This window comes from Sorex fumeus, unplaced genomic scaffold (assembly GCF_029834395.1).
Source record: "Sorex fumeus unplaced genomic scaffold, SorFum_2.1 ptg000030l, whole genome shotgun sequence".
Lineage (NCBI taxonomy): Eukaryota > Metazoa > Chordata > Mammalia > Eulipotyphla > Soricidae > Sorex > Sorex fumeus.
Window position 1 is genome coordinate 16,150,344 of NW_026606087.1, and position 22,833 is coordinate 16,173,176.

Below are 22,833 nucleotides of genomic sequence, written 5' to 3' on the forward strand. Positions count from 1 at the left end.
AAGCCTCCTCTTTTTCCTTCTCGTGGGCACACGTTTGAGGTCTCCCTTGTGATAATGTTCAGCTCTCAAAGGCAGATACTGAGGACATAGATTGACACTGAGTCTATTTCTAGAAAGCAGCAGGCCACTGAGCATCTTAACTAACTCTAACTTATCCAAAGTTTGACTGCCCCTGCCCAGGAATATTTTCTTGTTAAGTGACTTTAATTCTCAAGCAAGAACCATTCCAACTGATCAGACAAAACCTCCCCGCTTACTCATCTTCCAAGAAACACAGCCAGAAGAGAAAACGCTGAACTGTAACGCTCTGAGAGAAGAAAGCAGAGTGGCATCGCCAGTGTTCTAAAGGCACAGGCAAAGGGAAGGATGGCAGGGACTATTGCTGAGGAGCAGAAAGATCCCACTGAGCTTGTGCCCAAGAGACAAGGGCAGCCAAACCCACGTTCGGCAGTTCCAGTCATGGCTCAAGACAAGGCTCCCAGCCTGCTTGTCCTGAGGCTGAGACTCACTCAGGCATGAGGGGAAAATTAGGTTTTCACTAGTAAAGGTCAGCTCATAAGTCCCTGATTAACCCCAGCGATCACACTCTGCTTCGTGTCCTGTGAGAATTTTCAACTGATCCGTAACAGAAGTCAAGCTGAGTACACGTATTTAGAGCTATAACTAACGATTATTAAGGTGCAGGGGCTGGGGGGTGGGGGCGGGGGGGCGGCGGGGTGGATAGCTGGTTCCAAAGGACTAATCCAAATCAGGTGAGTCCAGACTCTCCTGGTGGCAGCAGCTTTTCCTGGGAACAAGCTCTGTTCGAACCTGCGGAGCAAACATCTTGCCCTGAAAGAAAAGAGCCAGCCCTCCCACCAAGAACATGACAAATGCAGAGAGGCAAAGCATACCAGTTCCAACCCCCCTGCTTTAATCTCAAGGAGATCTTTGTGTTAGTAAATAATACCAACAATGCGAGTCATATATGGGAACCTTATTGGAAAAATATCCTCAGCTCAAAGCTATGAAACCCGGGCTCGGCTTCCCCATGCTGATCTGCTTCTTCTTCTGTGCTTTCATTGTGCAACGCAGGGACGGAAATCAAAAAGAACTTGAGCACTTACTATACCCTAGCACTTGTACAAAAGTTTTCCTTATTCGGGGAGCAGAGGAGGCTGTGCCCAGGAATCACTACTGGAGATGATCAGGGGACCAGGTGCAGTGATAGGGACAGAACCAGGATCAGTCGCATGCATGGCAAGTGCCTTCAAATCCTTGTACTATCTCTCTAGCTCTTGTATGAAAGTTTTTAAAACTTTTAATCTTCCCAGTAATCCTGTATGATCTTAAATCCTAGTCTCATTTTATAAAAAACAAAAAAAAAAACTGAGCATCAGAAAGATTAGGCAACTTGTTTAGACTGCGTCCTTTACAAACCTAGTCTGATTTTAAAATTTAACCATTCTTGGGACCAGAGAGACAATACAGTGGGTAAGGTACTTTCTTGGCTTTGCAAGTAGTCAACCCAGATTTGATTCCCAGCGCCACAAATGGGCTTCAAGTTTTGCCAGGAATTATCCTTCAGCACCACCAGGTGTGGCCTCAAAACCAAAAAAAAAAAAAAAACTTCCAACAAATATGCTATGTGCCATCTACTATTCCTGAGTGAATATCCAACAGTGTGTAACACAAACAAAAATCTGTCTCTATAGTTCTAAACCAAGCACCCTTCACCTACAGCATGTCACACATTTAAAAGTAAATGTGTTTTCAGCACTGTTCACAATAGCCAGAATCTGAAAACAATCCGAGTGCCCAAGAACAGATGACTGCTTAAAGAAAGTTTGGTACATCTATACAATGGAATACTATGCAGCTGTAAGGAAAGATGAAGTTACAAAATTTGTTTACAAGCGGATGGTCATGGAGAGTATCATGCTGAGTGAAATGAGTTAGAAAGAGGGACAGACACAGAATGACTGCACTCACTTGTGGAATATAAAATAACAATATGAGACTGACACTCAAGGATGGTAGACACAAGGGCCAGGAATATTATTCCATAGTTGGAAGCTTGTCTCATGATCTGGGGATAGAGAGGGGATCACGAAGTCAATGATGGTTGGAGGAATTGTTCGGGATGGGAGACGTGTGCTGAAAGTAGATAAAGGACCAAATGTGATAGCCTCTCAGTATCTATTCTGCAAATCATAATACCCAAAAGTAGAGAGTATGGAGAAGACTGTCTGCCACAGAGGCAGGGGGAGGGCTGCAAAGATGGGGTGGGGTGGGCGGTTAATACTGGGGACATTAGTAGTGAAGAATGTGCACTGATGGAGGGTTGGGTGTTCAATCATTGTATGACTGAAACTCAAACATGCAAGTTTTGTAACTGGATCTCATGGTGATTCCATTAAAAATAAAAAAGGATATGTGTTTCTCTCCCCTTCACCGAATAGATATTAAATAAATTATTCTTTTCCTCACTTCATGGCACCTCACAGGAATTCCTCTCATCTACTGCCTAAACTGCATTCAACTGTTTACTCACAAATTCTGCGTCTTTTTCCCACTTATGTACACCAGGTCACATCTAAAAATGAAAAAATGGGGCCAGAGAGAAAGCACAGCAGGTAGGAAACTTGTTTGCCTTGCAGACAGCCAACCAGGGTTCGATCCCCTACATTTCATAAGATCCCCAAGCACCGGCAGGAGTAATCCCCGAGCTCAGAACCAGGAGTAAGCCCTGAGCACTGCTGGATGTGGTCCAAAAAACCAAATATAAATTAAAAATTTAAAAATGAAACAAAAAGGGACCAAAGCAATAGCACAGCGGGCAGGGCGGCTGCCTTGCACGCGACCAACCTGGGTTCAATCCCTGACATCCTCTATGGTCCCCTGAGCACTGCCAGGAGTAACTTCTGAGTGCAGAGCCAGGAGTAACTCCTGAGAATCGCCGGGTGTGACCCAAAAAGCAAAAAAATAAATAAAAAAAGAAGAAACAAAAAGTATTGTCCCTGCTGCAATGCTAGCAAACAGAGTCCTGTCAACCAATGAATATAACAACAGTCAGAGTTTACAAAACAACAATTACAACAGAAGAGAGGGGAGGAATTTAAAATGATTTTTTTTTCAAGATAGTGTAAAAGACAACTCAACTAACTTACAAATTGCATTTATAAGTTAAAGGGCCAGAGGAATAAGTAGTCCAGGGTTAAGACAGCTTGATCTCCAGAAGCACATGGACCCTTGAGCACCACTGGGAACAACCCCTGAGACAGCATAGTCTTCGAGCAATGCCGAGTGGGACCCAAAAATCAAACTAGAAAAATACCTTTGCAGGATTGCCTTATCAGGAAAACTTTTTCTTGTTTTGTTTTGTTTGAGGCAACATATGACTGTGTTTAGGGCTTATTCCTGGTTTTGTGCTTAGGGATCATATGCAGTGGGCTCAGGGGACCAGATGAGAAACCAAGGATCAAACCCAGGTCAGGTTGGCTGCGTACAAGGCAAGGGCCTTACTTATTGTACTAACTTTCCAGTCCATAGAAAGATTTTATCCTCCGAGGCAAAAGGCAGAGGTCGCAGAAAATATAAGCCCCAAATACAGGGCTAGTTACTTAGTATGCTCTTTACAAAAGAAAGCTAAGCACCACAAACAAGTAGCACTGTAGCACTGTCCTCCCGTTGTTCATAAATTTGCTCGAGCGGGCACCAGTAACGTCTCCATTGTGAGACTTGCTGTTACTGTTTTGGCATATTGAATACACCACATGGGGAGCTTGCCAGGCTCCGCCATGCGGGCGGGATACTCTCGGTAGCTTGCCGAGTTCTCTGAAAGAGACAGAGGAATCGAACCCGGGTCAGCCACGTATAAGGTAAACGCCCTACCTGCTGTGCTATCGCTCCACAAACAAGTACATTCCAGCAACCCAGATCAGGCTGAGACTTTTTTCCCAACACTCTAGGCAGCAATGATTACAAGGAAACTACAAGAAAGAAACAAACTATAAAGCCAAATGCCAAGGGAAGGAACCTAACGGAAAGGATGCCTGCTCTTCCGGCACCCAAAAGGCATTTACAAGGCCCTGATGCCATCAGTGTAAAACAGACCATACTCTGAGCAAAACTAGAAGATATAGGCCCAGCTTTAATCAGGCCTTTAAATGGGACACCACCTCAAGTCTTCCTTCTTACCAGTCTATCAGGCCTCCTGAAAGACTGACACTCTAACTTCTTTCAATCCTTTAACAACTACGTTCACATTTTTCAGGAATGAGACTAGTCAAATGAGGAAGATAGATCCAAACCTCAATGAAAATCAGCCAGAGAAAAGAGAGGAGCAGAGTACTCTGAGAAATAATTCTGGCTGAAGAAACCGAGAAGACTTTGGGAGAATAGGAAATTAGATAAGCTTAGAACGACTGGAGGATATAAAATAATTTGTGCGACCTCAGGAACCTGAAGCTTTTTGGGGGGAGAGGGAGTAGTTTGGGGATCACACCCACTGAACACAGGTCAGCTGGGAGCAAGGCAAATGCCTTACCACTATACTAACACTCGGGCTCCAGGAGTCTAAGGCATCAGGAAGACTTGAATTTGAATCATGGCTCAGTTACATTCAGGTGGTAATAACAACTGTGCAAATTATTTTCCATTTTCTAAGTCTATTTCCTCGTTTGTAAGACAGGCATTATGAGACGCTATGGAGATGTCAAAATATAACTGTCGGGTGGGATAAGAGCATAGGTTTTGTATGCAAAGACCCAGATTCAATCCCAATCCTAGCACATCATGGGATTAAATAACAATCCCTTTTCTAGTAAAAAAAAGGAATACACATTAAGAAAGGCTACCTCAGGGTAATGGAAATTGCTTGCCAGCAAACAGAGCAAAGGCCTTTGGGGGCTAATAAAGCAATAATCCACCTGAAAGGGCACCTTGGGGATTTGAGGAGTAACAAATTCAGACCTACCTAGACCCAAGTTTTACCAAGAGATATTTGGCCACTTGCTCTGGACAAATACCACATCACCATGCATTTAGTCAAATGAAAATATGGAAACGCCCTCCCTAGCTGCCAAGGACAGACAGCCCTGTGCCAGCTCTGGTAGTCTGGGGGGCTGAAGCAGGACCTCGTATAAAGAAAATATTGAGTCCAGCTGCCAACATTTTAATTAGTCCAACCTTAAAAGTCTATAACCACAGGAGATTAAAAGGAGCCCCCAGGGAAGGCCTCTGCCCTTCACACAGTTCAGCCAATTAGATCTGCTCAAGTGCCCTAATTTTCAGCAGGAATTCTTGGGGGAATCAGGCCTCACCAAGCTCTGGCTTCTGATTCAAAGTACACACTCAGGTCAGCAAAAGCAACTGGCTATGGGTTACCAGAAATGCAGCATCAAACACATTCTTATCTCCTGACACTATTGTAACCATGCTACCTAAACTACAGTTTTTTGGGTTTGTTTGTTTGTTTGTTTGTTTGTTTGCTTGCTTTTTGAGTCATACCCAGTGATGCTCAGGGGTTACTCCTAGCTCATGCACTCAGGAATTACTCCTGGCGGTGCTCGGGGGACCATATGGGATACTGGGAATCGAACCCAGGTCGGCCATGTTGGCTGCATGCAAGGCAAACACCCTACCCGCTGTGCTATCGCTCCAGCCCCTAAACTACAGTTTTTAAAAAAACTGTCAGAGTGGCGCTCATGCCCACTTCAGTCAGCTTAATCAGTGGCTGAATAAATAGTAGTACTCCTGTCACTGTCACTGTCACTGTCCCCCCATTGTTCATCGATTTGTTTGAGCAGGCCCAGTAACGTCTCCATTTTGACACTTGTTACTGTGTTTGGCATATCAAATACGTCACGGGTAGCTTGCCAGGCTTCGCTGTGCAGGCGAGATACTCTCAGCAGCTTGCCAAGCTCTCTGAGAGGGGTGGAGGTATTGAACCTGGGTCGGCCGGGTTGACTGCATGCAAGTTAAACGCCCTACCCACTGTGCTATCGCTCCAGCCCAGTAGTACTCTTACATTAAAAATAATAAAAATTAATTAATTAAAAATTGTTAGGGCTGGAGAAATAGAACAGGGTAAGGCACTTGCCTTGCAGAGAGCAGACCCAGATTCAATCCCTGGCACCACATATGGTACCCTGAAGCATCGCCAGGAGTGAACCCTGAGACAGAGCCAGGAGAGATCCCTGAACAGAAACTGGGTGTAGTCCAAACAACAACCAAAAAAAAAGTAGGAGGACATCTTAACTCCCCTATTATTCTCAATCCTTCTTCTGGGCAGGGATTGTCATGTAACATGCATTTTAAATATTGACTAAAGAGGTAAAGAACACCCTAACCCAAAGCTTGGGGTGACTGTACAGCAGCTAGGAGCAACCTACCTGAACACACTGAACATGAGGCCAACCTGGGTTCGATCCCTGACATCCCATATGGTCCCCTGAGCACCGCCAGGTGTGATTCCTGAGTGCAGAGCCAAGAGTAACCCCTGAGCATCGCCAGGTGTGACCCAAAAAGAAAAAGTAAAAACAGAAACAAACAAACAAAAAAAAAAAATCAAACCTCAATCCAGAAAATCTCAACCAGGATGTTATTTTTGGAAAACACAAACTGCATAAATATATCACTCTCACTAATGTGATCTCTCCAATCAGGATTTATAGGTGAGAACTGGGGAGATGGCTCAAAGGGCTGGAACACGGGCTTTGTATGCTGAAACCCCAGGTTCAAATCCCTGCGATGTGAGTTTTCCATCTCCTCCACCCGAAACACCACCAGGTGAGGCCAAAATTTATAGGTGTGTTGGATTCATTTATAAACATTTATAACTGTTTTACAGTCAAAATTAAGGTCTTGTTCCAAGAAATCTTTGTTGACCAGGAGAAAGTCACTGTAATTTAAACCTCATACTTTACAACTTCCTCTTTTCCTTCCCACCCTTCAACTCCTAAACCATTTTTTCCAACCCACTTTAATGGTACTGCATACTAATGCAGTTTCATTAGCTGCACACGTTCTTTTTTTTTGTTTTGTTTTGTTTTGTTTTGGGGGTCACACCCAGCGATGCACAAGGGTTACTCCAGGCTCTGCACTCGGGAATTATTCCTGGCAGTGCTCAGGGGACCACATGGGATGCTGGGAATTAACTGAACCTGGGTCGGCCTCGTGCAAGGCAAACGCCCTACCCGCTGTGCTGTATCACTCCAGCCCCGCTGTACACTTTCTAAACCAAATGCATGCCACTATCTAAATGATGATTGATTGTTTCTTGCCCTCCCCGCGCATTATTACATAAAAACAGAAATGGCATTCATCTCTGAGTCAGATAAATTTAAACTCAAATGGTAGCATAATCACCCTGGGAAAATTACTTAAATAATCAGTACAGTTTCCCATCTGTAACATGAGAAGGGCATCGACCTTTAGGGGCCAGAGAACCAGCTCAAGCGGTAGAGCACATTCCTAGCACATGCAAGGCTTTGAGTTTGATCCATCACACAGTCCGCCCCCAGCACCACTGAGGAAAGCCCCTATTTTTAAAAATAAAAAATAATAATAATAGTAATTTTTGCTTTTTGGGTCACACCTAGCGATGCACAGGGGTTACTCCTGGCTCTGCACTCAGGAGTTATTCCTGGCGGTACTCAGGGGACCATTTGGGATGCTGGGAATCGAACCTGGGTCGGCCGCGTGCAAGGCAAACGCCCTACTCACTGTGCTAACAACAAAGTCTCCAATGGAGACGTTACTGGGCCCGCTCGAGCAAATCAACGAACAATGGGAGGGCCTTTACCTTACCTTTACCTTAATAATAGTAATAGGATCATAGAGTGTGCAAAAGTTAAGGCAGTTGCCTAATATGCAGCTGCAGCAGCAACCCTGGTTTGAGTTCTGGCACCACTAGATGTGGTCCCTGAACACAGACCCAGGAATAGCCCCTGAGCACCACCACCAGGTGGGGCACAAAGAAAAAAGGGGGAAAAAATGTACCCACCTTCAAAGGTTGTTCTACAGATATAAATATGGAGCCCAGTGTGCAAAAAGTAACAAGTGCTTAGTAAATAGTAGCTTTCATCCTCTTTCCTATCATTAAAGCTCTTTGAGTTATCTTATCACATACTTTTCACTTCAGATATATGAAGTATGAGTTCCAAGAAAATTTCACCTATTTAGTGAAAGGTTTCTTGAAACAAGCTCTCCTCCAAATCAACCACCCAGCTACACACACACACATACACACACACACACACACACACACACACATACACACACACAAGAGTTATATCTGCTTTTAACTCATATATGTATCATACCTAAAGGGCACTAAACTCCCCTGATCACTGCATTTCAGATGCGGACTCTGGGAACCTGGCAAACAAGACCACATTTGTTTTAACATACAGAGTGGTGTTGAGAGTTCTAAGAGCTTCCTGAGAAGCCTGAGATAACCCAGAGAGGCCAAAGAGTAGAGATATTGAATCACACTAGACAAAATTAGAGCCATATAAAACTTGGAAGCATGCCTGCCTGCCAGTGAAATTTCTGGCCATCACCTAAGCCAAAACACAATACAGACAGACAGGATTTCTGTACATGTAGCTCACAGAGGAGAACAAGTTTGCCCTAGCTGGGTCATGCTAACAGCATAGTTAACTTTCTCTGTAACCTCCACCAAGTGGAAGCGCCTCCCCAATACCTTGATAGAAATCCAGTGTGATTTCCGCTCAGGCTGGGGGTCCCTTGAAGCCCAGGGAACTCTTAGCATCAGAGATAAGTATTTAATAAGTCATTGATCACTACTGAACTATCCCACCTCCCTGAGATACAACAGTCCAAGAATGAAAAGCCAAACTATGAAACGAAACTTAATTCTGTTCATTTAAGTTTGACTTAAGTAAAATCCACATAGCCCATGGAATCAAATATTAGAAGTGGAAAAACCCAAACCGGCCTTCAACACAGCACAGCCCAATGCCGCTCCAACTGCAGCCATGCATACAAGGCAACCACTGCTGTGGCAAACAGAAAATGCCAACCAGAATCCAGGACCAAATCATCCCACACTGTGATCTGTGATTGGCAACTTTTACCAGACTCAGCTTTAGAAGTTCCTCAGAGAATAAGAATGAAGTACTAGATCACTAACAATAAAAAACAAAGCCTACTCCTTAAAACACACACACACACACACACACACACACACACACACACACCACTACCTTTCTACCCCTAACCTCCCATAGGAACTGAGGCCAATTTCTTGGCATTCTTCTGCCCTACCTACTCAAACCAAAGTCAATTCTTTGTTACTCGTGTATTATGTGTCTACTGGGTATATATTCTCTGATCATCAGTGTGATAGATAATAAGAGATGGTATTTTGGTCAATAAAACAGACATTATTATTGCCTTCAAGTGAGACAGGAAGAAGGGACTTTAAAATCTACACAACATGTGGCCAGAGCAATAATACAATGGGTATAGTGCTTGCCTTGCACTTGGCCAACCTAGGTTCAATCTTCAGGTCCCCACACAGTCACCTGAGCACAGCTAGGAATAATTCCTGAGTGCAGAGCCAGGAGTAATGTCTGAGCATAGCTGAGTGTGGCCCAAAAACCACTGGGAAAAAAAAAACTACACAACATGGTACAAGGATATAGGTCCACAGCAGAACTACTACCTTGCATGTATGTGGCCGCAAGTTTGAACTCCAACAACCACAATCAAATATTATTAAGGACTCAAGCCAGGACCCAGTACTCAATTTTATACCAAGCTATCTGTCTCTTGCTTTAAGAAACAAAGCCAGACAAAGCACTGTGTGAAGTACAAAGAGAGTATTGCACACAGCAAGTGCTTGAGTTTGATCTGAGATAAGAGGGAACTTCTAATTAGCATGAGTGTCAGAGAAGACTTCACAGAGGTTTGAAAGATTAGGTAGAAAAGAAGAAGGGAAAAAAGGGGGAGGATATTCTGGCAGGAGAATAAGATGACCTAAGTAAAGGCAAAAAGAGAAGTGATGCAAGGTACATTCTGTTGACCAGGAAAAGAAAAAGAAAAAATAAATAAACTGGCTGGATCAGATGAAAATTGGGGAACAGAGAAAGATGAAATGGACAAAGTGGTCTGAGGCCAAAACCTAGATCAGGAAAGAAACTACAACCAGGGGCGAGAGTGATAGTACAGAGGTTAAGGTTACTTGTCTTGCACAAGGCCAACCCTGGTTTCATCCCCTGAGCACTGTGCCAGGAGTGACCCCTGAGCACAGAGCCAGGAGTAAACTCAAAAGTAGAAACAGAGAGAGAGAGAGAGAGAGAGAGAGAAAGAAAGAAAGAAAGAAAGAAAGAAAGAAAGAAAGAAAGAAAGAAAATTAACTATAACCCATAGACAAACTTTAGGATCTGCACCATCTAGAGTCCAGAAGCAGCCATCAGTCCCTGTTTTCAGCTAGGGAGCTTATTTCAAGTCAAAAACAAAAGTACAGTACTAGGGTCCGTGATCTAAGAAACAAGTACAACACAAACACAAACATTCAGCAGAGCTTTATTTTGCGCGAAGCACAGAGTCCAGATACTGATCAATCGATCAATCAGAGCCATCTCCCCAGAGAATGAGTGCACCCCTACATCTCTGTGCCCCTTTTACATCCTGAACCCAAACTGCCAACCAACCTACTCCCTGACTGGTGGGCCTCGGGGAGGTTAGGGACTTTTCAATAGGGGCAGCTCAGGATTGGCTGCCTTTTCCTGGGTCGGCTAGGTATTTCAATTATTTCCTTCTCGCCCCCTACTTGTCCCCCAACTGCTGAGGTTGGCAGTCATTCCAGCTAGGTGGGCCCTAACATACAGGCCGATTGGCTCGCTGCAGGCTTTTCTTTGCATGGCCTCTCACGTGAAACAAATCTGCTCCGTTCTGATAAATATGACAGGACCATAGTCATACCATGATCATAACCAACCCAAAGCCTTTCAGCCCAAGCAAGCTGAGCCAACACAGGCAAGGCCTTGTCAAATTCTCAGTGCCCAGAAAGCTCCCTTTGGGCACTTTTCAGATGGCCATAGTAACCCCACACGTTTTAGATACATTTATCATGCCAGAAGAGGCTCCAGATCAAAACAAAATGCAGCCAGCTAAGCCCAAAGGACAAGCGATGCAGTACCATTATGTCCCATCCTCAGGAAGCCGACCCAGTACATTCCCACAGAGATACATCTCCCTGCTTGAGCAGAGGTTGTCAAGACAGTGTCATGGAATGTAGACATTAATCACCATAGGTCATAGATGTTACTGAGCCTCTTTTTCTCTGTCATATTATATAACAATTTTCCTGCTATGCAGGAAAGTCCTCAGAAGCAGAACATGATGATGTATACAACCAATTCTGTCAGTCCAATCTCCATGAACAGAACACAATATTGTGAACTGCTTTCTTGTGTTCTGGTCTCTTCTGTGTAGATAATACTTCCCTTAACAATCCAATCTGGCTATCTTCCAGTGGGAATAGCATGTGCATGAGAACCACACAAAATTGAGGTCTAGTCCTAGAAAAGTAAAGCTCTGGGAAAAATTGTTCCTCTTATGTGTAAAATGAGAAACTGGAGAGAGACCTTCCTTAAAAAGCCCTTCCAGCTACTAGGACCCTTGGACCTAACATAAAGGATCCCAAAGGTTGGAGTAAATTTTTGTATCTGACAATATACACATTCCAAAATTCACTCCATCTATAAACCTAGCTTTCAGAAGTCAAGCTGGAAGCAATAAAAGCTGTAAGGTCAGCAGCTGTAGTAATGGGGTTTAAAACCAAAAGTACCAAACAGGAAACTGAGTGGCAGGAACAGAACCCAGGATAAAAACCTAGGTTTAAGGTACCATAGTGATAGTACAGCAGGTCAGGCACTTGCCTTGCATGACGTAAATTTGATCAATGGCATCTCATATGGTCCCCAGAGCCTGTCAGGAGTAATTCCTGAGTGCAGAGCCAGGAGTAACCCTGAGTACCGCCAGGTATGGCCCCAAAACAAAAAGCTAGATTAACAGGTGCAAAGAGAAAGTATACAGGTAGGGCATTTACCTTGCACATGCCTGACCGGGGTTTAATCCCCAGCACTATATATAATTCCCCATGCCCCACCAGGAGTGGTCCCTAAACTCAGAGTCAGAAGTAAGCCCTGAGCAATGCTGACTATGCCCCCAAAATAAAAACAAAACAAAATAACCTAGGTTGGGGGCCTAGATAGTTCAAAAGCCTGATCACATGCTTTGCATGTGGGAGGCCCAGTTCAACCCCCAACACTGCATGGCCCCATGAGCACTACGGGGAGCAGACCCTGAGCACAGAACTGGGAGTAGTCCCAAGCACCACTAGGAATGATGACTTTTCCAAAAACCCTCCCAGAGTCTGGGGAGATAATATAAGTTAAGGTGAAGGTGCACGCCTTTCATGCTCCCAACCCCATCTAACTCCTGGCTCCACATAGTTCCCCATCACCACCAGGTGTGGCTGGCCCTGGAGACCTCATGCACTCTGACATTAAACGGCCTGAGCACCTCCGCATCCTTGGAGCCTAGCGTTTAACCATCTGGCCCAGCTGGCAGAGACTCAAGAGGAGGAGTCTCTGGATCCCCTGAGTACTGCTTGGGAACACCCTCCCCAAATTAAAAAATAATAATAATAATAATAATAATGTCAAAACAAATAGAACACAGCAGAAGTTGTAGCACTATCAGTTGTGAGACTGGATGACACAAAGACAGTGGCTTCCATCTTGGGTTCTCATCCCCCTGTACCCCATCTTAGAGAAAGCCAACTGCCATGTCATAAAGCAGCCAGACAGAGAGAGACCCATGAGGCAAGAGACAAATGCCTGCCAACAACCACATAAATGAGCTTGAAAGCAAATACTCTCTTCCTAGTTGAGACTTCAGCATCAGCCCAGGAACTGAACCGCAGCCTCACCACACACCTGGAGCCAGAAGCACCCAGCTGAGCAGCGCCCAAGTTCCTAACCCACAGAAACTGTAAGATAATAAATGTTTGAGGAAACTTTGTTTTATGCACCAATAATCAAAAGTTGCAGATTAGGTACATCCATGTGGCCATTTCAAGTCTGCAGGTGGGATTAGAGAAGTAGTGACGCCAGTAAAAGGAAGGGTGCAGGGGCCAGAAACAAGGCCAAATAAATACTATCTCCTATATAGCTTCCCTATGGCCTTGAGAAAAAACCTAGTTTGGGAAAGAAGGTATGGGTTATCAAAGGGTTGCAGTGCCTGGCTGTATGCACAAGTCACCAAGTTCCATCGCTGGCCTTCTAGGCACTGAGTGTGGCCCTGGAAGTCCTTGAGTGAGCACCATGGACCTGGGGAGTGGGAGGGTCTGCGTCCCCAGACACAAGCAGCAGCACTATATCTCCAGGCCATAACACTAAAGTCACCAGGTCTGCACTGCAGCGCTGAATATCACCAGTAGTGGCTCCAGGGTCCCAGAGCAACACTGGGAAGAACGCCCCCTAAAAAATTTTAGACAAACCTCTTCCAAGTGAAGAGAGGCTGCTGGGCCAAACACACTCAGCAGTGCTGGGGACTTACTCCTGATTCTATATGCAGGATCACCCCTGGTGGGGCTCAGGGGACCATATGTAGTGCCAGGGATCAAACCCAGGTCAGCAGCATACAAGGCAAGCAACCTACATGCAATCTCTCCCGTCCCTGATCTGGATAATTTTTTAAAGACAAAGAATGAAAATTCTAAAACACTGATCTTTCTGATGCTATTTCTTTAACTTTATCTAATCCTTTCCAAAAGAGTTTCTTAGCTTTTACTTCTAAACAATTGCCTAGTGAACTGTAGTAGAATTAAAAACAAGTCAATAAAGTCTCTTCATTTAAGTTCTACAAACTTTATAGAATATAAACTAAAAAAGTCTTTTTTTTTGTTTATGGGCCACACCCAGGAGTGCTCAGATTTATTCCTGGCTCTGCTCTCAAGGGTCACTCCTAGCAGTGCTGGAGGACCATATGGGGTGCCAGGGATCAAACCACAATTGGCTTTGTGCAAGGCAAACACCCTACCCGCCATACTATTGCTCCAGCTCCAGAATGAACTATTTCAACTGTACAGTACACTCTTCCTAACCTTCTGAGTTTTGCAAGCATATCTTTCACACAATTCTCAAAGGAACCACGAGCTCAGGAAAATCCACTTTCACAGTAATAGACAGCTACTATGTTCTCATCCTATCACTTTTTCTCCCCACTTTTCATTTCCCTTTGCTGTTGCTGTGATGACTTGTGCTTGTAAATTTGGTTGTGGTGCACCAGAGATTACAAACATTGTTGTGGCACTAGGGACCCTGAAGGCAATTGCTATCAGGACCACGTTCAGTAATGCAGGACAATGCCTGTGACCAAATTCAGGGATTCTAGTCTGCAAAACAGAAGGCTCTACTACAGAGCCACATCCCCAGGCATGCTCTATGACCAAGAACACAAATTTCTCAGCTACAAATTCTTCATCTTTAAAATGAGCGCAAATGGGCCAGGATGTGGCTCAGTGGTGGAGCACTTCACTTGCATGTAACAGGCCCTGTGCTCGATTCCTGGTACCTGGTCCCCTGAGAAATACTAGGGAGTCACCCCTCATCACTAAACAAGGACTGGCCCCCAAGAATAGCCAACCCTGTTTCGCTTCCTCACACACGTGCCAGCAGGCATGATACTGAGCTGAGAGCCAGAAGTAAATCCTAAGCACAGCCAGGTATGGCCCAAAAAACGTACCAAGGATGCATGGGATCCCCCGGTCATAACAATTAAGGGACGGGGGCAGACAAGGAGACCTAAATCATTAGTTAAAATAAGGTAAAATGAGCCTCATAATAACAGCAGCCCCATTTCAAAAACTGGAAAGAAAATGAAACAGAATGGGGGCTGAAGCAAGACTACAGTGGGTAGGGCATTTGCCTTTCAAGCACCCAACCCAGGTTCAACCTCCAGCACCACATATGGTCCCCTGTGCACCACCAGGAGTGATCCCCGAACATAGAGCCAGGAGTAAGCCCTGAGCACCACTGAATACAACCCAAAAGAAACAAAAAATTAAATAAAATGGATTGAAAAGAAATAAATAGACCTGAGTGCCTTGGATGAGGATACCTACAAAGTTGAGGAAAAGCCCAGAACAAATATACCAAGCAATAGGAGAGGGTGTGAGAGAGAAAACACAATCTGTTCCAGTCAAGTGAATCCTAATTTCAGCTTGTCCTATAAACTTTAAGAGTTTTTAAGCTGGGCACAATAAAAACAGATAAAGTACAGCTCCTCCTCAGATCTTCCTTCCTTCCTCCACAAAGTGCTTACCCCAAGAGAGAAAGCAAACATCCAGATATTGCTGTGCGATGCCTCGCTCTAGAAATTGATAGAGCCCTGAGAAGAATCTCAGTATTATTTCTTAAACTGTGTTGCACTGATATACAATGCATTATACTTCGCTGTGTATTTTAAATATTTCAGAATATTTTTTTATCAGCTGTTAACAAAAAAAGAAAGGGAAGAAAGAACAAGGGAGTGGAGAGCCAGTCTGGTATCGGCCTCCCTAGAAGTCTGAGGGCCAGAGCTGCAGGGTTTCCTGAGAACATTTCCCACAAAGGGAAATGGAGATCCGCACACCCCAGAGTCACTCAGCAGAGTATCTCAAAGTCATTCAGCAGGAAGCCAGGCCTTGTGGGGCCCAGTCCAGGGTCCTGCAGAGACCTAGGAAACCGACATCACCCTTTCCCAGCCAGAAAGCCAGAGTTCTTCACACTGAGGCCCTACGTTCCTGACAGCCCCTTGGGCAGAAACAAAGGAGGCCGTGAATTTGGATGGGAAAGAAATTACATCTTTATTTTCAATATTCTCTCACTGAAAGTAGCATTTCCTTCAATTCTATCATTGTAAGCAACCAGCAACAATATTAGTAACAGTGTCTATCATTTTGTCACCCACAGAAATTACATTTTTATGTCGCATGACATTGTTGCAGCTATCCAAAAAGATTGTTTATACTCTTTATTACTTCAAAATTATAGTGGTTATTAGGCCCATGCTAGATCACATGTAACTGTGAGCTTCCTCCCTACAGGCATTCATGCGAGAGGTAGCTGGCCAAGTATGAAACTCTGCCCCACTATTGTTAAGCCAGCAAATAGTGAAACCCTATGATCTCAGGAAGCCCAACAGCTACAAAACTCTGTTTTCCTCCAATCTTCCCCAAATCAGGCCACTTTCTCCTGGTTTTCTTGTGCCCCCGCAATCTCTCCTTCCAGGAATTTCTCTCCTACCATCTTAAGTCTACCCCAGCCCACATGGAGCTCTGAATTTCTTAGCCTCCACCCTCTATACTGCCTGGCCATGTGCTTCATTAAGCCTATGCCTTATGTCCTGTTTAATAGTCTCTAACTACCATCCCCATTCCAACACCAGACTTAGCCTTCTAAGGTCCTTCCACGAGGCAAAGCAAGCAGTAGCACTCACTGTGGCCTGAGAAACAATTAAATAGTGTGCCAACGCCATGACCTTGTTCTACTAATCATTTAATAGAAGTTCCACTTGGTGCCTCCTTGGATATCAGTTTCCTAATCCATAAAAGTAAGTGGGTTGGACTAACGTTTTTACCTCTCAAGTTTTGAATTAGGCAATCTTTTTTTTTTTTTTAATCTCCACAGGATCTAAGAAAAAGCATGGGGGAAACTGAAAAGCCTCCCCCAGGTCTCCCATGCAGAGTTAGTCACTTGCTCTTCTGGGCGTCCTACAGTCTTTGGTATGTACATGCCACACCTCTATTCCAACATTTATCACAAAGTTCTGAGAGAGAGCATAACCTAGTTGCCAAGATGGAGCTAGAAGAAAGGACAAGCTTCCCGGGATAACTTAACCTCTCTATGATTTGATTTGATCTTTTTTATTCAAATATCGGGAGGAGGAAGGAACCAAGGAGATAACTCAAAGGGCTAAAATATACGCTTGGCATGTATGAGTGACAGGCTCAATTTCTGGAATGTATGAGATCAGAAAAAAAAAAGAAAGAAAATGTAATTAGTACCTAGCATACAGGATGTTTGTAAAACTTAAATGGAATAAAATAATTGGAACTGGGCCTGCTGAGCAGTTAGCACTAAAACATGTTAAGTTGCTATTGTTGATATAATTGATGTTATTAATGTCTCACCAGGCACTGGGTTGCTACTTTTGCTGGAGGCCAGTCTCTGTCACAGCACCCTGTTTATGCTTCCTTCCATTATCAACCACAAAAATAACATATTTACCTATGTATCTATTTCCTATCTCCCCACTAGACTGTAAACCCTATGCGGGTGAGAGCATATCCCTTTCATTCATTCTTAAATCCCTAATACCAAACAGTGACTTGAGCAGCGCTCAAATATTTGTTAAATAAATAGCACATGAGCTAGCACTCTTTGATGTTTGCTGAATAAATTAAGCTAGCTCAGGGTGACTGTCTGTCAAAGCTGAGGCCTGAGCACATATGATGTCTTAACTGCCCCAGGATTAATGTGACACCACCACCCCCCCTCAGCCCCCAGAATTAGCCTTGAATCAGGTCCCACCCACCTGGCCTTGGCCTCAATCCAAGTTCGAGGTGCCACCCTCAGCTATAATTAGCATGGCCACTGAGATGGCCAGGCCATTTATAGCCTGGGAGGCACTGGCTAACTGGGTGAGCAGGCCGGACCCTGGCTGCCCACTCCATCGGTTGATGACAGAGAAGCCAGTTCGCATGATACAAGCTGCCCAGCCGAACAGCCTCCACCACTGTGTCTGCGCTCTACCACGCCAAACCACACTCTTGTTTGGAGGCCGTCAGGGCCTCCGACACTAGCCCCAACTCCAGATGCACCCAGAGACTCTCGCTCCCATCCTGCATGAAAGAGTTTGAATTTCTGGAGCCCAGAGTCTGACGACGGTTCCAGGCATTAGCTCAAGGCCAGCAATATAAACGGGGGCCCTAAAATACCACAGCCACTTGGTTTTTGTTTGCTCTTCTTGGCTTTTGCTTGGGGGTCATGCCAGCTTGGTGCTAGAGGGTCACTCCTAGCCCTGACTGAGAGGACCTTGAGGAACCAGGGATGAGCGTGGACCTTCAGCATGAGAAGAATGGACACTGACCCTTTGCCACTCCCCGGCCCCAGGCACAAATCTTAACTGGAAAAGTGACAGCACAACTCAGAGTATAGACATCAAAGAGCCAGGTGATAGAAATGCCCTTTCCATTGTTCAGTAAGAGGGCAAAGCATATGTCTCCACTGCAGAGGCAGGCTTTTAAAATGGGCACACACATCCCATAAAAGGAAAAAATTCTGTCTCTTGCCTCTTCTTCAATCTGTTGGAGTCACCAGGGCCTGTCCAACACACATGGAAAAAAAGTAACATTCTCAGGGATAGAGAGATAGTACAGTGGGTAGGGGGCTTGGTTTGCATACTGCCAAGTGGGAGCCAACTGGGAGCACTGCCAGGTGTGCCACATAAACAAACAAAAATAAAGCTAACATTCTCTTGGCCCTGCCTAGAGCTCCTTAAACAAGGTGGCAAAGAGAGGATAAAAGTCTAGGACTTCAGCATCAGAGATTGCCTATGGAGCAGAAGCAGTGGTCCAGTGGGTAGGGTAGGCCGCGTGCACACAGCCAACCCAGGTTCCATCCCTAGCATCCCTTATGGTCCCCTGAGCACTGCCAGGAGTGAGCCCTAGCTGGTATGACTAAAAAAACTCAGAGAGCTGCCTATAAGACTGAGCACAGGACCCTGTTTCTTTACTGTTAAAAAGGTACATTTTGCCTGCATTCTATTGGGTGGACTGAAAGACATTTATCAGAAAAACAGCTGTGCAACTGAAACATACAATTATAAAATATATGTGGTAAAGAACATACAAAAGTAGTTAGTGTGCTGCTAGGGCTAGAGAGAGAGTACCATAGGTAAGCCATTTGTCCTGCAGTCAGGTGACCCAGGTTCAATCCCCAACACCACATACAGTCTCCTGAAGCCCACCTGGAGTGAAGCCTAAGTGCAGAGTCAGAAGTAAGCCCTGTGCACTGCTGGGTGTGGTTCCCAAACAAAATCCAAAACTTAGTATGTTGAGTCTGATTTAGAAAAGTATGTTTTTGTTTTTTGGTTTTTTGTTTGTTTTTTGGGTCACACCGGGAGATGCTCGGGGTTACTCCTGGCTCTAGCACTCAGGAATTACTCCTGGCAGTGCTTGGGGGACCACATGGGACGCCAGGAATCAAACCCGGGTCCGCCGCATGCAAGGCAATCGCCCTACCCACTGCACTATCGCTCCGCCCAGAAAAGCATCAGCTTTGAGAGCAAGTGAAACTCATGTTCTAAGGATACAGAGAGACTGGAAATACAAGTCTGAAGTTCATAGAAAGCTTCTCCCCAAATCCTTTAGCAGAACCCAGTAAATGAACTACCACTTCTCAAAAAAGAGTCTCTCTCTGAAATAATGCCCAGACAGACCCCAAGAGACAATCTACCAGGATAGTATTGCTGGGACCCCCAAGTTCCCACAAATCACAGCCATTCCTAGGGTCTAAGGTCTCTCTCTGTCTCTCTCTGTTTCTGTTTCTCTCTCATTTAAATTTCAAGAATATAGTATTATTTTGATTAAAAGAAAAAAATCATTTTTAACAGAGGGAAATCAAAGACAAAAAAAAAAAGTCTAAATGGTATAATCAGCATAGCATGAAAGGCTGTCCCCAGACGTTCAAGGCATGAGGTGGTTCTGAGAGATGCTGAAATGCCTTAGATCTGTCTGTCTCTGTCTCTGTCCTGTCTCTGTCTGTCTGTCTGTCTGTCTCTCTCTCTCTCTCTCTCTCTCTCTCTCACACACACACACACACACACACACACACAGGCATACTTTACATATACACCTCCCTGACAGCAAGTTTGACATCAAAACTTAAAAGTTCTATGAGCACTGCAAAGAGCACTCCCCAAGCACAGAGGCAGAGACGCCTATGTACACTACCAGGTATGATCCAAAACATGTTTGGGGAATTTGACTCCTTCAGCTTGTGCCTAAAACACAGAACATCTCCCTCCCTAAAATAAGAGTGTATGTTCACTTTATGTCAGGCATTCGTATTTCCCGGTGAAAAAACAGCAGAGATATTATCAGTTACATGCAGTTATATTATCGGTTATATCACTGAGACAGCAGAGATGGTTCTGTTTACTTCACAGTCGGGCCTGCATCTTCCTACAGCCCAAGGAGAACCAAGCTTCAAGCTACATTGCAGGTGGCAAAGAGGTGCCAGATGGAGAAACAGGAATAATAGATAAGAGGGAGTTATCTTCATAACAGCAGCCTAGGTGCCATGCTTGCACAGAAGGCAAGCCTAGTATCACTCTGAACCCAACAATTGGGATACCTGGAATCACATCCAGACTAAAGGTTAAGGCTTTTCCAAGGCCAGAAAGACAGTACAGCAAGTAAGATGCTTGCCTTGCCCATGGTAGAACCTGGTTCGATCCCTGTAATGACATATGGTTCCCCCAAACACTGCTGGTATGGGGAAGAAGGGGAGGGGCGGTGAAAAGACTTTCCCAACAAAGGGTCTACCCTTTCACAGACCAAAGCCAGGGTCTGGATTCTTCTAGGATAGGAAACGCCTCAGCCACCACAACCTATGTTTCCTTTTTCTTCTTATACTCATGAGTTTCCACTGAGCCATCCCCTCATCTGAGCTTGCCAATCAAGGGAAAATAGTTATAAACTACCTGCACTTTGTCGTCCACTGCTTGGGACAGATTACAGTGAGCAGGTGAGAGAAATGAGGAAAGAAGACTGAGTTCCTTCTGTGCCTTGCGTAAAATAACTGAATTTTAGAAAGAAGTCTTCTGCAATAGAGCACCAGCGTTCCTGCTCTCTGACAAGTTTCCTTGAGAGCACAGGGAAACTCAGAAAAGATCAGAAGGCCAGGGAAACAGCTCAAAGAGCTGCAGAATAAGTTTTAGATTCGATGGGGGTGCTCAATCCCCAGTGCTGCCTGGTCTCCCTCAAGTACCACCACAGGCAGCCCCGGCACCGCTGGGACCCAACAGTCTACATCACCAGGCCAAGTGTCACCGGAGTGGCCCAGGGTCCCCTGGGTAGTACTTAAAAGATCCGACGGGGGGGGGGGGGGGGAGAATAAAATCATAGAATTCCTAGGCTCATCGATGAAAAGAAACAGAAACAATAAAAGCCAACAAGTGGCCCCAAGAATTATATAACACCTGTGTGACCAAAAGGTCATCATCTTATTTCCTGTAGGTAAAATGAATTCCATCTAGAGAACTGCCTTGATACTTGCAATGGGCACCTCTAAGAGACAGAAAATGACCTCAGGGAAGGAAGGAACTGGGGCACTCCTAAACTGAAGGCAAGCGGGGAGAGGGGGCGCTTGCTCCGCGCACAATTTTTACCCTCCGCAAAAGCAGCCCGGACCTCTGCTCTGGAGCCAAGTGCTGAAACTGGCCAAGACCCCCCGGAGTGAGCGTTTGCCCGGGGCCGCTGTCCCGCACAAGGCTTCGGGAGCGTGCAGAAGTGAAAGGCCACGGTGCCTCCGGGCAGAGAGCGCTTCTCACGGCCAAAGCCATCCAGCGGGATGAGACAAGTGGCCGGGGAGAGCCCGAGCCAGGGGGGGCGGCTTTCTGGACAGGCAGAACTAACTCCTCGGACTAAGGAGCGCCGGGAGCGCCCCGCGTCGGTGCCCCACCAACCCACGCTCCAGTTCCACTCACCCCCGGGGCAACCGCCCCAGTTCTGATCAAAGCCCCGCTTCGCCTCGTCGCCCGGGCTGGGCAGGGGCAAGGCCTTACCTGCTGCAGTGGACTCCTCGTTACTGCTGCCCGAGCCGGCTCCCGTGGCCTTCTCGCTGTGGCTGGGGCTGAGGCTCTGGCCGTGGTGCAGGAGGAGCCCCCAGAGGAGCCACAAGGCTAGCCGGGCGCACACCTCCATGACTCGGGGTCTCAGTTAACATGCGCTGGCTGGGGCCACCCAGAAGCCACGCCGGAGCCCGGGAGTGCTGCTGGCCGCTGGTCCTGGAACACCCCCCCTCGCCCCTCCCCGGGGGCAAGATGCCCTCGAGGCGCCGCCGCCGCCGCCTCGGCCAGCCAAAGGTCAAGTGCTCCAAGTTCGGGAGCGGGCGGCGGGCCGACGCCTCGGGTCCGAGCGCGGGTCCGCTAGCGCGGTGGCGGCGGCGGCCGGGACCGCTTCCGGAGAGTTTGGACAGGGCGGCCGCGGGGCCACGCTCCGCTCTGCAGGCGGCTGGCCCCAGACCCGAGGGGCCCGGCGGGCGGGACCGGCCGGGGCCCCCGGCACCGGGGAGGGCGCGCGGGGAGAAGCGCGAGAGGAAGCGGGGCGCACCTGGCCTCGCCCCGCCGACGAGCGGCGAGCGGCACAGCCCGGCGGAGCGCGTGCGACTCGCAGGGCTCCCGCGAGCGCCCGAGGCTTGGCGACCCCGGGCCTCCGCGGCCGAGGTCAGCGCCCCCGCCCCGTCCGATGCCCAGGCGGCCGGCGGTGCCCAGCTTCGGCGGGCGGACGCTCACCAGCCAGGCCCGGGACAGCGGCTCCCCAGCTGGCGGGCGGGCGTTGCGGGGCGGGCCCGGGGCGGGCGGGGGCGTGCTCTGCAGCGGACCCGCCCCGCAACGCCCGGCCCCGAACCCAGCCCCGGCCCGCCCCAGCGCCGGCCTGGGCCCGGAAGAGCCTGTTGGCGGCAGCCTCCGGCCAGGACCCCCGCGACGCTCCCTCCCGCGCTCGCAGCCCGGCGGGTCCGGGACTCGCGGCCGCCCAGGTAACCC

General features: G+C 46.7%; 1 protein-coding gene across 3 annotated transcripts in view; it reads right to left on the minus strand.

Moving 5' to 3' along the window:
* The window catches only part of STIM1 (stromal interaction molecule 1), a 203,816-nt gene extending 181,223 nt beyond the window's left edge, over positions 1-22,593 (minus strand). The window contains exon 1 of one of the 3 annotated variants that reach the window (XM_056116075.1): positions 21,853-22,131. In XM_056116075.1, the coding sequence (XP_055972050.1) occupies positions 21,853-21,991 (139 nt within the window). In that variant the 5' untranslated portion in view covers positions 21,992-22,131. Of the gene's footprint in view, positions 1-21,852 lie in introns of all 3 variants that reach the window. The other 2 variants (XM_056116077.1, XM_056116076.1) reach the window with 2 other exon arrangements.
* Between the last annotated feature and the right edge of the window lie 240 nt (positions 22,594-22,833).